Here is a 22,039-nt window from a genome sequence, read left to right on the forward strand (position 1 = left end):
AATCACATTGTTCTTTGGAGGGACATTCACATTTTGGCGAGCAATCGCATCCTTTGCCTGGACAATGACAGGATTCCCTGGATTCACATTTACAGCTTGGATTCTTACAGTTGCAACCTTTTGGAAGTGACATTTTTAGATGTTCTAGGATTGATAACTACAGGGAGATAATGGGAAGTACTTACTTCCACGGAATTGTTCTAAGCTTTATAGGAATTGTAGGATTCGATGAAAGGAGATAAACACCGCAACAATTGCGGTTTATTGTAAATATGGCGGGCAGCCCCATGACTGTTAATATTTCTATTTAGCAATGGTTGCGACTGAAACTGTTACCTGGGAATATACCCTCGGACGGAACATCCCGACAATCGCAATGCTTCACCCCAATAGATTTTGTACTATATTGGATCAAAGTAGATTCAAATTATGGTCTGGGCAGGTCAAGAGGTCTAGAAAATGACCGAACCCTCGTAGAATTATTTCTACAACAAGTAGAGAAAAGTAACTAGCTTAGACTTGAGATTTATTAACTTCAACCTATAAACCTATTCATAGCATAAAACCTATCTTTCAAGTAAGGTAACAAAAATCTTGAGCATCTTGAACTATCAGTAGGCTATTATTATTATTCAGTTAATCATCATTTACCTTAGTGACACAGTCACACTTATCCTTTGATGGACACTTGCAATCTGGTGAACATTGACAAGCTGGGTTTTCTGTAAAGTTAGTTAAATTGTGATGCATTTTGTATATGTAATTTCTTGGTGATCTAAAGAAAGGGAAATATGGGGATGTGGTACAGTCCTGGGGTATTTATAGATTTTCTTTGTTGGGCTGTGCTTGCTTTCAGATTCTAATGATTTAGTTCGATTGAGCTATTATATATCTTGAATTTGCTCTTTATCTGCAATATTTTAAGAAACCTTCAGTTGCATGTTTGTCATTGTTTCTATGTAGTCTCACCTATTTTTAATGGGTTGCAATCATTTCCTTCTTTGTTCTTGTCATAGATTTTTTGCAGCAATCAAAGAAAAAATGCCGCAATCAGTATGAAGCAAATTCACAACCGCAGGAACAGCAAAATGGAATGAGTAATTTGACATGTTCCATCATTACGTCATGCCAAAAGAAACCTTATAGCATTCTCTTCAGTCACTCCGGATTCAGATACTCCTACCTTTGTTTTTGAACTTAGGAGCTTGATCAGGCAATACGCTGCATAACCCTGAAGGATGTTTATATTGCTCAAGTGACCTTTTTATGCAATTGCGTCAAGACAGAAGAACAGGAAGCCTAAAGCTATAGATAATGAGTTTATATTGGCATTTTGTTAGTCCTTTAGTAGCCACAACGGAGCTGTACCAACCGGACCAAAGAGCCCAACTGAAGCGACGCAAGTTTCGGAGTTTATATTTTGATTAATATGCAAAAAAACACCTCTCTAAACTGGAACCAAACATTGAGCCAAAATTGTCTTTAGTATAATAACTGATCTTAAGTCCGAAAGGTGCATATTCATTAAGAATCACCAAAAATGGTGGTCGGACCCATAAATATCAGTTAAAATTGCGCTTTTCCAAGCATAAGTGCATAAAAAATAATTCGACAGGAAAATACGTTATTAAGCGAAGAAAATAGTGTGCATGATGATATGAAAAAAGAGACGACATTTACTAAACTCTTTCTCTAAAATATGTTCGGTAATCAACGGATCAAGGTATACATTTGTGTTGTTAATTAAATAATTTTATGTTCTATGATTTATTAAAATAATTGATAATTTAAAGTACAAAATTGTATACAAATAAAAATAAAAATAATGCCAAAATATGTTTTGAGGGAAAGTTTAGAATTCACCTTTATAGTTCAAATCTTCTTGTAAGACGTCATCTAAAATACCAGAAGCAGCAGCAACCAAACCTAAGAATGGTCTTGAAGGATCCAATACTTTAGATAAATATTCTGGATGATATTGAGTACCAGTGAAGAATTTATGATCTTTTAATTCAATCATTTCCATTCTCTTTTCAGATTCATCTTTACCAATGAATTTCAATCCATGAGATTCAATTTCTTCAGTTAACAATGGATTGACTTCATATCTATGTCTATGTCTTTCATAAACGGCATCAGCATCACCATATAATTTTCTTAATTTAGACCAATGAGAATCAGCAACAAATTTAGTGGCATGAATACCTAATCTCATTGTACCACCTAATTTAACTTGATCAACATCTGGCATATAAACAACAGAAGCATCCTTTTCTTCAATAGTCTTATCAAATTCCATAGAAGTAGAACCTTCTTTACCTAATACATTTCTAACGAATTCGATAACAGCAACCTGTAAACCTAAACAGACACCCAAGTATGGAATATCATTTTCACGAGCATATTTGGCAGCAGCAATCATACCTTCAATACCACGAGAACCGAATCCACCTGGAACTAAAATACCGTCTGCTTGACAAACATGATGCCATGCCTTGTGATACTCTGATAAGTTGGTGTTTCTAATTTCTTCTTCTAAATTAGAAGATTCAACCCATTCGATTCTTAATCTTCTATGACATCTCATGGAAGCATGTTCCAAGGATTTAATGACTGATAAATAAGAGTCATGTAAATGAGTATATTTACCAACAAGGGCAATAGTAACAGTTTCAAAAGATTTATCATGACTGGTAGTTAATTGTCTCCATTTGCTTAATAATTGTTCACCTTTAATAGCAGCTTCTTTAGGGACTTGACCAATAGTCAATTTCTTAGTCAAATATTTCATCATCTTTTGTTGTTTTAATAATAATGGAACATGATAAGTTGAATTGACATCATGAACAGCAATAACTTGTTCAGGACCAACATGACAGAACATACCGATCTTTTCAATAGTAGCAACTTGTAATTCTTCTTGACATCTACAAGCAATCATATCAGGGGTTAAACCCAAAGATCTTAAGTCCTTAATGGCAGCTTGAGTTGGTTTAGTCTTTTGTTCACCGTGGATAACTGGAACTAAAGAAACGTGAATCAAGGCAAAGTTATCAGTACCGACTCTGAATTGGAATTGTCTTAAAGCTTCAACGAATGGAGCAGATTCAATATCACCAACAGTACCACCCAATTCAATAATACATACTTCTGGTTCTAATCCGGTGTCATCGACTGGAATTCTAGAAACACGTTCAATCCATTCTTGAATGGCATTAGTGATATGAGGAACGACTTGAACAGTCTTACCTAAATAATCACCATTTCTTTCCTTTTCAATAACATGAGAATAAATCTTACCAGTAGTAATATTATGATTTCTAGTTAAGGTAATGTTTAAATAACGTTCATAATTACCTAAATCCAAATCAACTTCACCACCATCATTTAACACGAAACATTCACCATGTTCCAACGGAGACATAGTACCTGCATCAATATTCATGTATGGATCAATCTTAATGGAAGTAACACGTAAACCTAAGGTTTTAAGTAATAACCCAGTAGAAGATGCAATGACTCCCTTACCGATACCGGAAATAACACCACCAGAAACAACAACGTATTTCATCTTTTCGCTTTATAGATTATAAATGTAACTTTTGAGTAGTTTTAAGAGGTTAAAAGAAGGCTATTGAATTGTTTTGACACGTCTAGGATTTGAATTCTATATGGAAGAAAAACACGTCAAAATTTTTATGAATTGGGAAAATGGTTTAAAAAGGATGTTTTTATCTATCAAGGTTGATTAGATGGTTTAATATATATACAACTTTGCCCTCTTAAATATAGTGATTTAAGCGGGAAGAAGAAAGAAACATAAACCAGTAGGAAAAAGAAACATTGAAATTTTTTTACTTTCATGGCGAGATTGGTTTCCCACGAGAAGAGAAGAGAAGAGAAAGAGATGAGCCAAGGCGAGAAAAAAAAAGCCACGCGCGAAGAGATGATTTCATGTAGATTTCCCGATTAGGAAATAATATGTACCGATCACGTTCATATGCTTCTTGGATTATTTTGTTTGCTAAATTATACACCATCAATCAAAAAGACATGGGGATAAACTAAAAATTGTCTTTGAGGTACCTAGATTTAGCAGATAATGAAAATCTTAACTTGATATGTGCCATTCCTTCATCCAAATGAAGGATGAAGGAACCGGTCTTATCTTACAAATGACATAATCATTGAAGACAAAGACTCCACGGCAAAATCGTCTACTCTATCTTCTAATAAAATGCAGTAAAATTTATTAAACATTAAAAAATCTCTATACAATCTTCACCCCTCCAATCTCATTATTCTCATCCATTAATATTTGGGCTTTACCCAATTTCATTAAATGTCCTTTAACAATCTTAATCAAAAATTCCTGATCTAAATTCTTTAAACTCTCAGGTAACCCACCATCTTCACTCTTTGTCAACTCATAAATTGTCAAAATTGTTCCTAATTGACCAGTATCATCTATATGACTATATAACAAATCACCCCAATCAACAAGAGATCTCCAATATATGAAAATACCTAATTCCGGTTTCTTTGGATTTATATATTCAGCTTTTTTGTTTTTATGAATTAATGTAGAAAGAATTAGAGATTTGAAATCATGATTGACTTGTCTGCTAATGGTCTTGTTTTCGAATAATCGAGGAAGTGATGTAACGTCCACTAATAATTGAGAATGTTTCGGTAGTCCTTCGATTGTTAATGTTGTTATTTTGTAATATTCACAATATTGTAGAATAATGTTACACCATGATTCAAGTTGCTGTGATAGAATGGTAGAGTTCGGTTGTTTTGTATAAAGTGGTGGGAACGCATGGATCTTTGGAAACTCAAATTCCGGCGTTGTCATAGTTGATTTGCTTATGTATAATCGTAATGCTTGTTATAAGTGTTAAATCGAGTGGACAATTCATATTGATCTCTGGGTGCGCATTTTTTGTGGGCTGGCCGCGGGGGCGTACACTCGCCAGCTTAGAAAAGAGAGTGTGAAAAATGAACTTAATAACAGGGGCAAGATGGCTCCCTAACTACAATGTTGAAGTGTTTCATTAATTATGTTAACCGTGAATTATGCTGTGTTTTATTCCTATCTTCATTAAAAAGATGTTTATCAACCAAAACTAAAAATACATTAGATATTAAGATATATATATAAAAGATAATAACTTAATTTAAGCTTCAGCTAATTCTCTTAAACGACGGATGGTGGATCTGACGGTAGCGGCAGCGGCAGTAGAGACAGTGTAAGCACCACCAGCAACGGTCTTCTTACAAGACTTACAGTTCCAGATACCAGTGGCACCTCTTTGAACGGTTCTCTTACCACAGAAAGAACAATCGTACTTGGCGTGTTGTTGGACTTCCAACTTCTTGGTTTGTCTTCTTAAAGAAGAACCATATCTGACACCGAATTTACCAGTAATTCCAACCTTCTTAGTTCTTTTAGTCCTATAATGTAAATGTTAGTATTATTGTTCAATTTGAAGTATTATTCCCCAAGGCATGTAAAAGATTTGATAAAAGGATAAACACTCTACTCTCTTTGATTATTATAGTAGATTCCATGTGACTTGAATGTTGCAAAATAAGTTATGAATTAAAGCTCGGCACAGGAAGTGATGACCCAAGCTACGTGTAGTTGCAATAGATAAAATCATAGTACTTCTAGAATTTCCACAATAAGATCGTCTGACAATGTATCAAGCTCATGTCTCTTATCGATCTTTTAAGGATAATCTTTTGACAAGTCCTTTGTTTCTCATATAGTTGAAGTACATGTATGTTTGGTCGTAGTCGTTTAAAAATTTTTCAATAATATTCTCGCATAAATCGATGGCTGTTTCCGTTCATACAGATTGTCGTTGCCTGCCTTCCCTCCTTTACATTAATCATTGCCTTCTGGGGACTTCCATCTTTCATATCTATGTTATCACATACATTTTTGTATAGTAAGTATAGGGTATTAACAAGACCTAAAAGAAAATGAAAAACTTCGTTAATATAAAATTTTTTTGGTTAGTCAAACTCACTGAGCTTTTGGAAAATTAATTGAGGTTAATATGCAGGTAAACCAATTTTGTATGAGATACTTCGCACAATACTTTTAATGTTAGTGTTCACTCACTATAAGACAATTTGTTAGTGGGATTTTTTTTCGTTTGGCGTGCACAACTCAAAAAGGATTTTTTCTGAGAAATCCTTTGTCACGTGAAATTTGAGTACTTCTAGGGCACCAACCCTCAATTTGATGCCTCAAAAACGTTTTTAAAGCTTATCGCTTATCTAGAAATTATTATATTAAAAAACAATTGAACGAAATTAACAACCAACCAACATCCCTTTTTTTGATAAAAGTGGTAACCAAACCATGAGTCAACCGGAAGAGAATTCACACTGTATTACGATTGGATCATTACTATCAGTTGGTCCATCCATAAGTAAGTTAATTAACAATGCAATTTTTCTCTAGGCTGCGATGTCATACAAATATTTTGCAACCATTACAAAGATAACAAATTATTAACATTGAATAGCAACTAATTCACTTAGTTTTGACCACGCATTTGCTGTTACTAATTCAATATTGATGGAAAGAGAAGATGAAAATGATAATGATAATTTCGATGATTATACTCCTAGATCGATGTTAAATCATTTCAATACTGTTGCAACTACCGCTGAAATTAATTCAAATATATTCACAAATTCTTCCTTATCAAATCTGTTAGAATTATTAATTAGAAGATCAGTTAATGAGGCAAATGCTGAAGAGATTAGAGAAGTTCAAAGAAGTTCAAGTGATGGTAATATAAATTCATTCATTAATTATTCAGAAATTATTCAAGAGTCCTCCAATTCAGCTATAGCAACTACTACTCCAATACAGAGTTCTATATCCAGGAAACGTCAATTATCAAAGAATACAAGTTGTGAATTAATACATAAGCAATCTAAAAGATATAATAGCATCAATGATGATAAAGCTGCTGTCAATGAGACTAACATCAATAAAGAAAATATTCATCCTTCTAGTGATTCCCTACTATCTGAAATTGATGATTCAGTAAAAGCTGAACTTGAAGTTCTATTTCCTAACTCCAGTGCTTCTCAAAATAATAGCTTCCATCCCATAAACTCGCTCAATCTTCATACTCCTACCGATCCAACTAATTTCTCAAACAAGGGATATCTTGCCATATTAGCTCGTGAATCTTCTATAAGAATACCAGAATTTGTCGAATGTTTAGATTACAAACTTAATAATCTCTAAAAATAAAACGCAATAAAATCTTCATTAGAATAAATTATATAGAATAATAGAATTAGATATGTATATAGTATATTCATAATACCTTATGCACTGCTCCTTAATAAAGGCACATAAAATTTTATCAAATCAAATTTAAATCCCAATTTTATTAAATTACCGTGTACGTGGAAAAAGATCAACTTGTTCCATTTCAACATCTTCATCATCATCATCCTCATCTATCAAAGGTATATTTTGATTATCTCCATTAGGAAAAACAGCAGGCTGAGTAATTTGGGGAGCATTCTGAGGATTAATTCGTTGCTGCTGCTGTTGTTGTTGACGTTGGCTCGGTTGTTGCGGTTGTTGTTGAGTAAACTGACGGAATTGGGTTGCTAAAATATTCTCTGTATCTATATGATCAGTCCAAACCATGCGGCCAAAATTCTCTCTCATTGCTTCAGGAGTTATATTTCCTTCTACAGCTTCTTGGAAAAGTTGTCTATTGAGATCTTGACGTAATTGCCGTTGTTGTCGTTGTTGTTGAAGTTCAACTGGCGCTTGTGCACGTGGTTGTGGCTGTCCCTGTGCGGGCTGTTGTTGATCATTAAGCAATAATCCTAATCCACCCTGTCTTGCCCAAAGATGATTCAATTCTTCAGTATCAGCTTCGATAGTATTAGCCAAATCAGCTCCATCTAATAATCTTCTCCTTCTTCTTTCAAGAAGAAATGCTCGGAAATCAGCCCCTTCAACAGGGTGGGCTCTTTCTTCCATAGCTGAATTCAAATAGTTACGTAACTGAGAAACTCCATGACCACTGAAAACACAAAATAAGCTCCGTTGATGTTCATTAAAATCAGGTGGTGGGTCACGACAAAATTGAGTAATTTCTCTTCTTAAAAATGCTGATATACCGGTAAGTGATAAATGTGTTAATTTTGGACAACTTTTCAACAATAAATAAATCGGAGCAACAGTTAAATTCGTACAATATGATAAATGAACACGTTCAAGACAATCCTGTTCACCTCTTCTTCTAACTAATTCTAATATACCCGAATCAGTAATTAATGAACATTTAACAAGACCAATTCTTCTTAATTTTGGTAAATTTGCCAATTCAACCAACGTCCAATCAGTTAATTGTGAACAACATGCTAAATCAATATATTGAATTCTATGACAATATCTCACAAGTGATGAAACTCCATAATCGGTGATTAATCCACAATGACCTAAATGAATATAATGCAAACTTCTCCCTAATTGACTCAAGGCTCGTAATGATGCATCAGTTATTTGCATACATTTAGACAACACCACATTTCTTAATCTTGGAGCACATTGAACTAATTTCTCTACTAATTTATCAGTGATGGCATTACAACCGGTTATATCAATAATTCTTAATTTTTCGAGATAGAATCCTTCTGGGATCAATTCAAATAGTTTATCAGTTATTCCTGGTGCATTGCTAATTCTAAATTCTCGTAGTTGTGTTAATTCCAAAAATATTTGTTTAAGATATTGATCAGTAACCAATTCACAACCATGTAAATCAATTTCCACTAATGATTTACAATTTTCATACATTGCTAATATACTTTCATCGGTGATATGATTACTTGAATTAAACTTAATTCTTTTCAACATTGGACAAGATCTTAATAAATTAATTATTGCTTGTTCGGAAACATTACCACATCCAGGGGCATATAATCCTTGTAACCTTGGACAATTTTCAGTTAATGCATTAATGATATCATCATGAATATCAGTTACACCTGTTAAATCGATTGATTGTAATCGTTCACAATTCTGTAATACTTGAGTTATTGGAGTTCTAGTTAATTTTGCACAATTAACCAAAGTTAATCTTTCCAATTTAGGACATCCAACAAATAAAGTTAATAATTCATCATCAACAAGTTTGGTCATAAAGGAAAGATTCAATCTTTTTATAAATTGCCTATAGTCCCAATGGGTTTTCTCTCGTGGTATTGCCATTACTTTTCTGATTTGTTTGAATGAAATATCATTTTGCATATTGGGACGAAACCATAAGATTTCAATAATCAAATCAGCAATTTCTTTACAAACTGTTAATAGATTAAAAAGATCCTTTCTATCCAAATGATGAAATATTTGTAATAAGATTTCTGTAGGTAATATTAATAATGAATCCATAGGAACAACTGATTGGTTCCCATTTCCATATAATGCTGATCCTTGTTGAGGAATTCGTTGAAGGCTAGATGCTCTTCTCTTCACCACAAGAGATCTTCTTAATTCTTCATAATCATTACCTTCATTATCCATTTCAAAGTCATTATAATGGTGATTATTATACGCGCCATTACTCAGATGACCTCCATTATTGTTGCCGTTGCCATTGTGGTTGATGTTGTTTATTCCAGGCAGCAACGTCTTAGTTGGACTGTTGTGATTTGAATATTCTTCTAGACTAGTGGGAGAACTCATGTTAGGTATTATTGATGATGACTTATAGAATGCAAGTGAGATGGATGAGGTGTAATTTATTTGTGTTCAGAAACGCCCTTTTTGTGGTATTTACGAAACACACACTTTATGCTTTGATTGATTGACGACAGATAAAATGCCAGAAATGCTCTTTGGATTGTTGATGACTAAAAAAAATAAATCCGTTAGATGATGGGTGGCGGAAAATATGGTAGGTAGGTAGGAAATGATGTCTGTGGTATGATATTGTAAAACTTCCCGTTTATACTTGAAATGGATGATTTTTTTTCTTTTTGAGAACGATTCTTATAATAATATGAGTGAATCAATGCAACTGTGTAATATTTGCACTAGGATATTCCAATTTCTATCGTTGTCTCTTGTATAAACAAATTGATATCTAATAAAAAGGTGGTTAAGGGCAAAGTAAAATTTATGTGTAGGGATGACAGTTTATACAATTATTATAGTTAATTTTAGGTTGGAGGGTTGGAAGGTTAATTGGATTTTCTGGGCTTGGTAATAAAATTTAAAGTTTTGGTTTCGAGTAGCACACGACCAGATATAAAATTTGTTTATAATCAAGAGTTTTCTGAGTCCTAAATTAGGCAATCGGAAGATAAGTTTCTCTTTATCGATTAAATATCAGCAAATTCTTGAATCTGATTTGTGAATCTTCCTGTGACGGAGATTTGGCAGTTGGGAGAAGGAAGGGCGATATCTCTCAAAATACGCAAGATCGTTCTATACAGCCTGGATGAAATGGCTTGTAGATAAATGACTGTACTATATCAACACCTTGGAGGAAGACTGTTTGGAATATACACTGATTTGCTATATTCTTCTAGAACGTGTATACCTTGGAGTATCGTATATTCTTTCTGGATGGCTAGTTCTCGTCTAAAGGAACCAAAAAGGACGGCTCTGTGGAACGGCAGAAACAAGGATTGATAATCAAATAAACCGAGATTCAACCTAGCCCAATTATAAACTGTAGTACTCTCCAGCTATGCAAATGTCAGGGTACACCAAAATATTTAAACCTCTTGAAATTATAGAGAGTAGTGCTATTCTTTTAAAGTTTTGCAACCAATTTTGTCTTGGTTGTCAAAAAAAAAGGACAAAGAGGGTCGTGTAAAACTCTCAAATTGGTTGTCAAAATACTCATCAAATCTATCCAAATTCATCAAGGTTCAATCATCATCATCATCCCCACTTCAATAGATCTCACCTCCTTAAATAAATACATCTAACAATGTCTGACCTAGCGAGTTATATCCAACAAGTGAATAGAGCCGTACTCAATCAGGATGCAATTACATTAAAAGAATGTCTAACTATCAATCCAGCACGACCACAAGGTGAAATAAGATCCAAATTCCCCGAACCTAGTGACTTCGATCTCTATCAAACCCCCGAGAGATTTGGTGATGTGATTAAGAATTATTTAAAGTTGATGAAAGTTGTATATATTGAGAAATCTTTACAAGGAGCATTTGATTGTTTCAATGAATTAGTGCTTTCATTATTACGAGCTGCTGATAAACATACCAATTGGATTAATGTTCCGGTATTAAATTCTTGTGGAGAGTTGATGTCGGTATATAAAGTGAAAGAAATGAATGATCCTGAAGATCTTGCGATTTTCGAATTTCAAGATATTGAAATGGATATGAATGAACAAATGAAAGTAAAAAGAAGTGGGTTAGAAACTTTATCAATTACTATACATAAAGGTTTCACTACATGTTTGAATGATAAGAATCCTGATTTAAGAAACAGTAAACGAGTTGATGTTTATTATTTTTTAGCTATTTTGATTAGAATTTATTTTAAATTGGGGAAGCTTGATTTAGCAAAATCAGTTCAAAAAACGTTGAATGATACAAGGCTTGAATTACCAAATATGAGAAGTTCAATTTCCAATAAGAAACATTCAATTATGTATCTATACTATTCAGGATTGATGTATTTAGACAATGGTGAATATGTGAAGAGTGAAATAGAATTGAATAAAGCAATGGATATATTGGGGGATTATCAACTGAAGAAGAATAAACAAACACAACAAATAATGATGTTGTTATTACCTTTAAAGTTGTATAATTGCGGGAAATTGCCCGTAAAGAGTTTTTGGTTAAGGTATCCTAATTTGAGAGTTATGTATCGAGATAATATCTTTAAGGCTATACGTGAAGGTAATTTAGCCAAATTTAATGAATGTATGGAAAAATTCCAAACAATATTGTTAACAAATCATTTATATGTCTTGATTGAGAAATTAAGAATGTATTGTCAATTAAGCTTAGTGAAAAAGACATATAATATTGTTAATGAATTTAAACCAAATACATATATTATCGCATTAAGTGCATTTCATTTAGCATTTGAATTTTCGCAATATAATAAAAACAATGAAACACAATTCGATTTTGCCAATAATCATAGTTATAATACAAGTTTAGATGAAATTGAATGTATTTTGGCTAATTTAATTGCACTGAAAAAAGTAAGAGGTTATATTAGTCATGGTAATAGATGTATTGTGTTTGCAAAAGATGGCAATGCATTTCCGAAATTGCTGCAAAGTTAATGAATGCTTTGAAAAAATTATCGGATGTATTTTTGCGCAGAATGGAGGGCGGGGGAGGGGTGGAGGATACGAAGACATAGAGAGAGACAGAGAGAGAGTAGTCGTCTCATACTCTTGCTAAATAAAAGAGGGGAGCAGAACTCGTAGACGGGAATCAATTAGAATATTCCGTCATACGACAAACTCGCTAAGAAAAATAATAGAATGGTAACCCAAAACCAAATATAAGTACGAATTATTATGTACATTTTTGTATAGAGAGCTTGCCATACAATATTCTGATAGACTGAATTTGCAGCCTTTTTAAATCGTAGATCAATATCCAATTGTAATTAATGATATTTGGGCCCGCGTGGGCGTTGTAGTTGTCGCAATACAATAAACGTTGTAAACAGAGCCTGAACAAACAAGACCATAATAAAAATAGAATGAAATAAAAAAATAGGAGTAAAATTAAAAAGAAATCAAACAATGGGAAATATTGCTTTTGTGTAAGTTTTGATTCTGTCTCAATTATTTATTTCCCCAGACAATTGAAAAATAATTTGTTCAAGTAAAATTTAATTCTAACAGTTGAATAGACGATTGTTTTATTAAAAGTGATCGACATACGATTAGCCCATTTTTCTAACAATAATCTTAATTAACATTAACGCTGTTGAGCAAATTTTGTTTATTTGTTAAAATTACAATTCGGCTGAGTTTTTTTCTCATTAATTTACATACATGCATTTGAAGTTTATATTTAGGGGTAAAAAAAAGAATTGGGTCAGTGATAAATGTTTTGACTTTAAACTTTTGTGGTACCACATGATCATTCATTCGCCCCGTCAGTAGAAAGTAATAAATTAATTTTTTTTGTTTTGTACCACTGACCGAGACATTCTCTCTCTAATAAGTCTAATTTTATTTTTTTTTCTACTGCCGACGTCGTTCTATCTAAAATCTTTTTTTAATTTAATTAGACAGCACAGAACTTTATTCCCTCATACAATAAATAGATTTAGAACGGGAAAGAAAGAAACCAAAAAAAGTTCAACAAAATTTCTCTCTCCATTTTTTAGATTTTTTTTTTTTTTCATTTTAGGATTTCAATTAAATTAACCACTTACCTATTAATACTACTTGTTTGTTTCATACACTTATACACTACCTTTTTCTTTATTACCTACTACTACTATTAGTATCACACTTACTATTAATAATTACAACCTTCATTTCATTTGTTGCCGTCTTTTTTTTGTATAATAATTTTTGATTTTGGTGTTTTAGAAGAGTTTTTCATTAGTCCAATCCTTTTAACTTTAACTTTAATTTAATTAATAAATAATCATTTCATTCATTGCATTGCATTTTCCCATTCCTTTTTGACTTCCATATATATATGAAATCACAATGAATAACTTTAATATACCAGAGATCAATGATATCTCACCATCCTTTCAACAATCACTAGTACAAAATCAATCAACCAGAAATAGAAGTAGAGCAGGTACTTTACCATCATCTTTCTTGAGTCCAAATTCAATCCTTAATGGTTACAAGTCCCTATCCAATTCCCCATTGAACATTGCCAATCAAGAATCATTATCTGTCGACTCTATGTCAATGGGATTAAGCAGTGCCGGTGCAACTACATCCTCATCACCTAATGATCAAACTGGTATTGGATCTCGTAATAATACAAGAGTCAGATCAGGCTCATTATTTTCAGCAAATTCAATTTGGAATGATGATAACTTAACTAGTATGCATTCAGATCCAAATAACAATTTCTTGACTCCTATGTTAACCCCATCAAGTGCACAACTGCAACATACTCGTTCAACTTCACAAGTGAATTCTTCTTCAATTGCAACTTCAGCACCAATGGATATCTCAACTAATAATAGAAACAGATCCTATACCACTACAGCAGCAATACCTAGTGTTACTTTCCATTCATTTGCGGATGCCCAACAGCAACAACAGCAACAACAACCTCAACCAAATAGAGTCTTATCATCACCATTTGCCACGGTATCCAATAAGAATACTGATATGAATGCATTACTAGATAATTTAATGATGAATATGAATAGCAATCAATCATCCATACCTAGACATAGATCGCAAACTTATTCGGGTACTACTCCTACAATCCCAGAAGCAAGTTTACAACAACAACAAATCAATTATCAACAACAGCAGCACGCTAATCATTCATATCAGAAGAATTCACCTCCTTCCATCTTACAACATCAACAACAACAATTCCCTCCTGTTATTGAACAACAAAATCAATCGCGTGACCAACCTGTTTTGATTGATGATTTCGACTTTAGTCAATTAATCATCACAACAAATTTTGAAAATCCAAGTTTAGGTCCTACCAAATATCTTTTATTTGATAATTTACCTTTATTCATTGACTCCACCAAGTTATATTCCATATTGGCAAATTCTTTGGGTACTCAAAGATCATTCGGAAATGTTTATAGTATTAGAGTCACAACTACAACTACTTCAAAATTGGCTCTTGTTGAATGTACAACTGTCGACATTGCCATGACATTAAAAGCAAATTTTAATCATTTAGAAATCGTTTCTGGAGTTACTTTATATGTTGCCTTTGCAAAAATTCAATCCGAAACTAATTCAGTACCTCCCCCTGCTATTGTTTCTACTTCAACTATTTCTTCGAATGTGTCAGTTCCACCAGTTCAAGCCCCACAACAAGTCAGTGCAGGTCCTGTGCCTGCTACTACAGCTCATACTGGAGCATCAAATACCGAGAAACCAAGTCCAACTGATATAACAGGAATTCAGCCTAGATTAATCGAAGCAGCAAATACATTATCCCATAATGCCGACGTTAACAAGATTATCTCCATGATTAATAAATGTATTGCATATCCAGATGAAAATTTCCAAGATAATTTTGGCCCCTTACCTGATCCAATTCCATTAAGACAATTTGATTCACCTAAATTAAGAGAATTGAGAAAAGTTTTAGAAAATAATGAAGCTACATTAGCAGGGGGGAATATTAATGGATATTTCATGGAACCTGGAGAAACCATAATGACTCAATTGGAATTAGAAGCCTTATGTCTTGCGATGTTGGATGAATTACCGGAATTATGTTATGATTATTTAGGTAATACCATTGTTCAAAAATTATTCACATTGGTTGAATCTCCCTTAATTAAATTAATGATGGTGAAAGAAATTGCTCCATATTTGACACAATTGAGTATTCATAAGAATGGGACTTGGGCAATTCAAAAGATTATTAATTTATGTCATGAAGATAAACAACAAATGTATCTTATTGGAGCTAGTTTGAAACCATATGCTATCAAATTATTCAATGATCAATTTGGGAATTATGTTATTCAAGGTTGTATTAAATTCAAATCACCATTTAATGATTTTGTAATTGAAGCTATGTTACATCGATTTTTGGAAATTAGTTTTGGAAGATTTGGAGCTAGATGTATTCGTACGATTTTAGAAAGTGCTCATCATGAAGGATATGTTTCTCAAGAACAAGTTTTATTAGTCGCGGGGTTAATTATTGAATATGCTAATGAATTGGTTGTGAATTCAAATGGAAGTTTATTGATTACTTGGTTTTTGGATACTTTCAATGATTCTGAAACAAAGATTGATTTATTGACAAAGAAATTCTTGCCTCATTTGAAATCTTTATGTATTCATAAATTAGCCAATTTAACAATATTGAAAATCTTGAATAATCGTACTGAAACTAAAACAAGACAAATTATTATTGATGAGATTTTTAAACCACAAAATTTGGAATATATCTTACAAGAAAATGAAAATAGTTCAGGTGCTTTATTTATTTATAAAATATTAAGTAATCCAACCTTACATGACATTGCCCAGATTCATATCAATGAAATAAGAAGAATCTTATTAGAGTTACCAATTGTCAATTTCCAAAACTACAAAAAATTAATGGATGAAGTTGGAATTTCAAACCGTGGATTAAATAGAAATGGAAGTAATCCAAACAACATGAAACGTAATAGAAGAATAAGAAATGGAGGTAAACATGACATGTTATATCCTCAAGGACCACAACCAATTCCGATTCCCATGCAACCACAGCATTATTACATGCCTCCCCCACCTCCACAACAACAACAACAGCAACAGCAACAGCAACAGCCTCCACAGCAATATATGCCACAAATGCAACCATATGTCTTGAATGCCCCTCCTCCATATTTGAAACAACAACAGATGTTTAATCCTCAACAAATGCAACAACAGCAACAACAACAACAACAGGCACAACAGGATATGATGGTCATGCAACAATTGGAACAATTATCATTGAGTTCTGCAGCATTGGGATATAATTCAAATCCAGGTACTCCAACTATTCAAAGAGAGCTGTATATGCAATAAAATTTAAAACATAGGTGAACGTATGACATGAAAATTTGTTTGTCTTTTTTTATTTTGGTTTTGTTTATTTAAAGTTTTTTACGTATTTATATATCTTATATAAAATGAGTTTTTAGTTAGTAATGTGTAATAGATAATTTTCATAATTTAGTATAAATAGTTGATGGAATAGATTAAATTGCAGCCATTTCGGTATTAAAGTAGGGGGACGTGCGGTGGCAAATATACAAATCACGTGCTCAACTCATTGGAAAAATTTTCCAGTTTTCCACTACTCATACTGAAAAAGAATCGTACAAATCATATTTGATTTATGAATGGTTCATTAAACACACACTTGATAGCAAGAGACCAGTATACGAAAATGTCATTTATAAATATCTGTCGTGATAATACGGATCCTTTCTACCGTTATAAGATGCCTCCAATTCAGTCCAAGACTGAAGGTAGAGGTAATGGTATCAAAACTGCCATTGTCAATCTTGCTGAAGTTGCTCGTGCCTTAAATAGACCACCCGCATATTTAGTCAAATTCTTTGGGTATGAATTAGGTGCTCAAACTCAAATTGGGGAAAGATTTTTGGTTAATGGTGCCCATGACACTAATGAATTACAAGATTCTCTTGATGGATTCATTAATAAATTCGTCTTGTGTGGATCTTGTAAGAATCCAGAAACAGAAATTGTCTTAAAGGGTAAAGATTCTTTAGAAAGAGATTGTAAAGCATGTGGTAAAATAACTCATATTGAACCAAAACATAAATTATACGCATATATCGTCAAGAACCCACCTGAAAAGAAGGGTAAGAAATCAGCAACTGCTACTGCTAATGTTGTCGGTGGTGGGAAATCGATTTCTGATATTGCTGCCGGCCAACAAACTCAATCTCAAGAAGATGTCAGTGGTCGTGGTGCTGATGAAGTTGATGATGATGATGATTTATTAGCTAAGAAGATTAATGCCGAAGCTGCCCAATTAGCTGAAGTTGTAGTTAAGGATGATGACTGGGCTGTTGACATGTCCGAAGAAGCCGTTGCTGCAAGAGCAAGAGAATTAGAAGGATTGACTTTGACTGAAAATAAGTTCAACGATCTTGGTGAATGGTTATTAAGTGAAGCAGAAGATTCGAAAGAAAAGTTGCCTTCTGATGTTGAAATTTATAAGAAGATTGTTGAATTAGATATTGCTGATAGACCGGAAACTGTCCAAGTTTTGGCCCAAGTCTTATTCGATGACGATATACTAGAACAAATCGAACCTCATATTGGTTTATTAGCTAAATTAATCAATGGTGATGATGAATTTGAAATGGCTTTCTTGGGTGGATTGGAAAGATTCCTTGGTTTAGAAAAACCAGATTTAATTCCTCAACTTCCAAAAATCTTACATCAATTCTATGATAAGGATTTAATAAGTGAACAAACTTTGATTTCTTGGGGTACTAAAGTATCAAAGAAATACGTTCCAAAGGATGTTTCTAAAAAGGTTAGAAAGGCTGCTAAGCCATTTACTAAATGGTTACAAGAAGCTGAAGAAGAAAGTGACGAAGAATAAATTATTCGCAAAAATATTGAATAGTAGTTTGTCTTGCTTTTATGTATAGTATTTTCTTTCATTTTGTGTATATATACAAATAAATCCTAAATATAGTACAGAGTTAAAACTTTTTATCGTTGATTTGGGGGTTGGGGCAGAATGAATTTTTGAAAGTTGGGCATATTTGCTCCTGAAGGATTAAAGTTTGACATATTAGGTAAATTTGGCATGCTCATACCTGGAGGCATAGTCATTCCAGGAGGCAAGGTCATACCTGGTGGCATACTCATCCCGGGTGGCATGTTCATACCTGGTGGCATACTCATACCTGGTGGCATACTCATACCAGGGGGCATACTCATCCCAGGTGGCATACTCATACCTGGTGGCATCGGTGGCATACCAGGTGGCATACTCATACCCGGTGGCATCATTCCTAGAGGAGGCATACCCATTGGTGGCATTCCTGCGGGAGTTGCAGCCCCACCTTTCATAATATCAGCCATGACTTTTTGTGGATTGAACTCTCCTCTGGTATTATCTTGTTTATAACAATATGCTGTCCATGTGAATTCATCAAATCCATAATTGAAATAATCAGAAATATCCACCCCTGGTGCTCTCCAGGGTTTATCTTTCAATGTTTCTAAATCCAACTGAGTTATTGGTTTACCTTCATATTCTCCCACTGCATTTATGTCAATTGTAGAAGTAGATCCATCATTGGCTACAACTGTAGTAGTGGTCGCAACTCCTGAGTCTTTCTCGGCGTCAGTATCTACCACTTCGGATAGTATGTCATTGCCTGGCACGAGAGACAATGTTTTGGGCGCAGTGTCACCTATTATAATATCAATATCATCGTCTGAATCTTCTTCCTCTTCCTCTTCTTCGTCATCATCGTCCTCTTCTTCTTCTTCTTCATTCGCCTCCTGTTCTGCTCCTTCACCTTCATCTGCTTGCTCTATTTGCTTCTCTTCCAGTCGTTCTTTTTGCCCTGTATTATCTATTTCTTCATCTGCTTGCTGTGACACTTTTTGTTTTTTTGTTATATGTTCATCTTCATCATCTGATCCATAGAGAAAAGCATCTTCGTCATCTGAATGTGCCATTGTATGTATTCTACGCTATTTCTGTAATTCTGATAAATATGAGATGATGATGATTAATGAATTGGAATTTTTGATGTTTGATTTTTTGGTATAAATTTAAAACGACATATGTCGTAATGATTTATGTCGCGCGCTTTATTTTTGGCATGGTTGCAAAAGCGCAATCCATGGGTGTCGTGGAAGTTGTTAAGTTAACATCTCAGTCTTCAGCAAACCTATTATACAGATTAAATCATTATAGAAACAATGCTCAACTACGACCGAAAAGCCTTTATTAAAACCTAAGAAGTATAAAGTAGTATTTAAAATTGCCATACTTCTTTCAGAGGCAATCTGACTTATGAAATCGATTGGTTGAATTTATATTGCCCTAAAGTTGCTCTTTGAATTTCCATAGCAACAAGAAGTAAATGTAGTATTCTTGCATCTAATTCCAAGGGATCATACTTTGATTCTCTTTCACGAGGTACTTCATTTGCAATGTTTCAAGCCAATGTCACTGACAAATAAATTTAAGGAAAGTATCCACACAGTTAAGTCTCAACTACAACCTCACCAAACCTATTTTACCAAACTAACCCAAAAACGTATAGAAAACTATCAAGATAAGCTTACCCCATTACTACACCATAATTATGAAATAGCAGTTGATACAGATCATTCAAAAACAAATCCGCCCGTTGATTTTTCAAATGTATTAGAAGTTCCCATGTTCTCAATTATAAACTTACGAGTGCAACCAGGTGACGATTACTTTGTATTGTGGTTCTTAATCTCATCTTACTTCCCGTTAATTGTGGCATGTTTGGGCCCACTTGCAAACATGCTTGGAATAATCTCCATCATGGAGAAATGGAAATTTGATTCAGTCCTGCAGAAACTTATTAAAGACGATAATAAAGTCATAATTATGAATTCAATTTCATTAGCCTTGGGAATTTTGGGTAATGTTTCTTTATTAATGAATTTTTCAGGTACAGTCAAATACCTAATTAGTCAATGTATTTCAATAATATCCTGGTTTTGTGCTTCCATATTTTTAGTGGCTGGTATCCTTATCGCCAACAAACGCCTTGAAGGACAGGCTGGTCGTTCAGAAGGGTTTTATTGTGCAGTATTTACGTCGTTCTTTTATTTTTGTTGCACATTAATCCTATCAATAAACTTCATCGGTTACAAACTCGACAAATACCCGGCCACGTTCAATCTCAATCATAAACAACGCACATTAATGTTATTCACCATCATCTTTGTTGTCTGGACAATCATAAACACAATAATAATGGCTCATTTGATCGCGAATATATCCTACGGTCAGTCATTATTCTTTTGCATTTCATCATTCCTAACCATTGGATATGGAAATACCGTGCCAATAAGTGCAGGTTCTCGGTCTATGTGTATGATATTGTCAATCGTCGGGCTCATACTTATGGGGTTAATTGTGACCACAATCAGGGGAGTCGTACTATCCCTGGGGAGACCAGTCATCTTTTGGCATCGCATTGAAAAGGAACGCCTCAAAGCATTGCAGTCACTAAAGAATAGGAATGAATTCTTGACACCAGACCAAGCATTTCATAAAATGAGACATATCAGAACCAGGGTCAAATCGAATCAAATCAGGATTTCCCTCTTGATCATTAGCATTATATTTATTGGATTTTGGTTGTTGGGTGCTTTGGTGTTTTCCACAAGTGAAAATTGGACGTATTTCGAAGGGGTATATTTTTGTTTTATGACATTATTAACGATCGGATATGGAGATTTTGTACCTGAGACAAGTTTTGGAAGGATGGTTTTTGTATGTTGGGCAATTGGCGCTGTTCCTTTGATGACTATATTGGTTTCGGATTTCGGGGATGAATTATATGAATTGTCTAACCATACGAGTTATCTTTTTTCAAAATGGATATTCAAAAGAGGAGTTGAAGAACATGAAGTTGATCACTTCAAAAAGAGACAACGGGAAGAAGAACAATCATCAGATGATGAATCTAGTGTTGAAAGCAAAATTGTTGATTCTGACCAAAGACCAGATGAGGAAGAAGAACTAGAAACTTTGGAAGAAGAAAGCGATCCAAACGCAATCTTACAACATTTGCATCTCCAAGCCAAGCGTCATAATCAAAAGAAACTAGGCATTCTCAAGCTGTCAGCCATCAATAGAGCGGAAGAAAAGAAGAAAGCTCATGAAGATCTACTAATCTTTCTTGAGAAATTAAAACCATTAATTACCGCCTCTATCGAGAATCCACTTAAAAAATACAATCAAAAGAAATGGGAGGAGATTTTGGAAGTTTTGGATCATGATGAAATTGAAGCCATCCGTAGTAATGAGAAAGTCGCTGATGGTTTTTGGTTAAGTGACAATTCTCCATTAAGATTGCCACTAAAAGAACCAAATTATCTTATTTTAAGACTCTATTTTAAAATTGAAGAAAGCTTAAAGAATCTTGTTGATGCTGAAATTGAAGCCTGGGAACAATTAGATCAATCAGATGGATCACCTGTTGAATAGAAAGACACGTATAGCCATTAGAAAGACTTCTACGAAGACTACTCTTAATGATGTTATATTACAAGTAAACATCTATCACCTCCAACATGTAGATAAAGCTGTTACTAATGTAATT

At 33.7% G+C, this 22,039-nt stretch overlaps 10 protein-coding genes across 10 annotated transcripts; 5 read left to right on the forward strand and 5 right to left on the reverse strand. All coding sequences in view use genetic code 12, as the record gives it.

Moving 5' to 3' along the window:
• Positions 1-1,852: 1,852 nt before the first annotated feature.
• On the reverse strand, positions 1,853-3,571 carry URA7 (CTP synthase; the record flags this gene model as incomplete). The annotated part of the gene is made up of 1 exon (XM_049407287.1): positions 1,853-3,571. The coding sequence occupies one exon, from the start codon at positions 3,569-3,571 to the stop codon at positions 1,853-1,855; it is 1,719 nt and encodes a 572-aa protein (XP_049263283.1).
• Positions 3,572-4,270: 699 nt separating this feature from the next.
• Positions 4,271-4,858, reverse strand: J8A68_003433 (ESCRT-II subunit protein; the record flags this gene model as incomplete). The annotated part of the gene is made up of 1 exon (XM_049407288.1): positions 4,271-4,858. One exon carries the CDS (start codon positions 4,856-4,858, stop codon positions 4,271-4,273), a length of 588 nt encoding a protein of 195 aa, XP_049263284.1.
• Positions 4,859-5,180: 322 nt separating this feature from the next.
• On the reverse strand, positions 5,181-5,574 carry RPL43A (60S ribosomal eL43 domain-containing protein; the record flags this gene model as incomplete). Its single annotated transcript, XM_049407289.1, has 2 exons — positions 5,181-5,457; positions 5,540-5,574. The coding sequence occupies 2 exons, from the start codon at positions 5,572-5,574 to the stop codon at positions 5,181-5,183; spliced, it is 312 nt and encodes a 103-aa protein (XP_049263285.1).
• An 802-nt stretch (positions 5,575-6,376) lies between these two features.
• J8A68_003435 (uncharacterized protein) lies at positions 6,377-7,279 on the forward strand (the record flags this gene model as incomplete). Its single annotated transcript, XM_049407291.1, has 2 exons — positions 6,377-6,446; positions 6,543-7,279. 2 exons carry the CDS (start codon positions 6,377-6,379, stop codon positions 7,277-7,279), a joined length of 807 nt encoding a protein of 268 aa, XP_049263286.1.
• Positions 7,280-7,432: 153 nt separating this feature from the next.
• GRR1 (SCF ubiquitin ligase complex subunit) lies at positions 7,433-9,742 on the reverse strand (the record flags this gene model as incomplete). Its single annotated transcript, XM_049407292.1, has 1 exon — positions 7,433-9,742. One exon carries the CDS (start codon positions 9,740-9,742, stop codon positions 7,433-7,435), a length of 2,310 nt encoding a protein of 769 aa, XP_049263287.1.
• Positions 9,743-10,997: 1,255 nt separating this feature from the next.
• Positions 10,998-12,335, forward strand: J8A68_003437 (uncharacterized protein; the record flags this gene model as incomplete). The annotated part of the gene is made up of 1 exon (XM_049407293.1): positions 10,998-12,335. One exon carries the CDS (start codon positions 10,998-11,000, stop codon positions 12,333-12,335), a length of 1,338 nt encoding a protein of 445 aa, XP_049263288.1.
• A 1,395-nt stretch (positions 12,336-13,730) lies between these two features.
• J8A68_003438 (uncharacterized protein) lies at positions 13,731-16,754 on the forward strand (the record flags this gene model as incomplete). The annotated part of the gene is made up of 1 exon (XM_049407294.1): positions 13,731-16,754. The coding sequence occupies one exon, from the start codon at positions 13,731-13,733 to the stop codon at positions 16,752-16,754; it is 3,024 nt and encodes a 1,007-aa protein (XP_049263289.1).
• Positions 16,755-17,172: 418 nt separating this feature from the next.
• Positions 17,173-18,309, forward strand: TIF5 (translation initiation factor eIF5; the record flags this gene model as incomplete). The annotated part of the gene is made up of 1 exon (XM_049407295.1): positions 17,173-18,309. The coding sequence occupies one exon, from the start codon at positions 17,173-17,175 to the stop codon at positions 18,307-18,309; it is 1,137 nt and encodes a 378-aa protein (XP_049263290.1).
• Positions 18,310-18,422: 113 nt separating this feature from the next.
• J8A68_003440 (cleavage polyadenylation factor subunit) lies at positions 18,423-19,403 on the reverse strand (the record flags this gene model as incomplete). Its single annotated transcript, XM_049407296.1, has 1 exon — positions 18,423-19,403. One exon carries the CDS (start codon positions 19,401-19,403, stop codon positions 18,423-18,425), a length of 981 nt encoding a protein of 326 aa, XP_049263291.1.
• Positions 19,404-19,896: 493 nt separating this feature from the next.
• Positions 19,897-21,924, forward strand: J8A68_003441 (potassium channel family protein; the record flags this gene model as incomplete). Its single annotated transcript, XM_049407297.1, has 3 exons — positions 19,897-20,512; positions 20,722-20,803; positions 20,952-21,924. The coding sequence occupies 3 exons, from the start codon at positions 19,897-19,899 to the stop codon at positions 21,922-21,924; spliced, it is 1,671 nt and encodes a 556-aa protein (XP_049263292.1).
• Between the last annotated feature and the right edge of the window lie 115 nt (positions 21,925-22,039).

Source organism: Hemisphaericaspora subhashii, assembly GCF_019202705.1.
Source record: "Hemisphaericaspora subhashii strain CBS 10753 chromosome Unknown scaffold107, whole genome shotgun sequence".
NCBI lineage: Eukaryota > Fungi > Ascomycota > Pichiomycetes > Serinales > Debaryomycetaceae > Hemisphaericaspora > Hemisphaericaspora subhashii.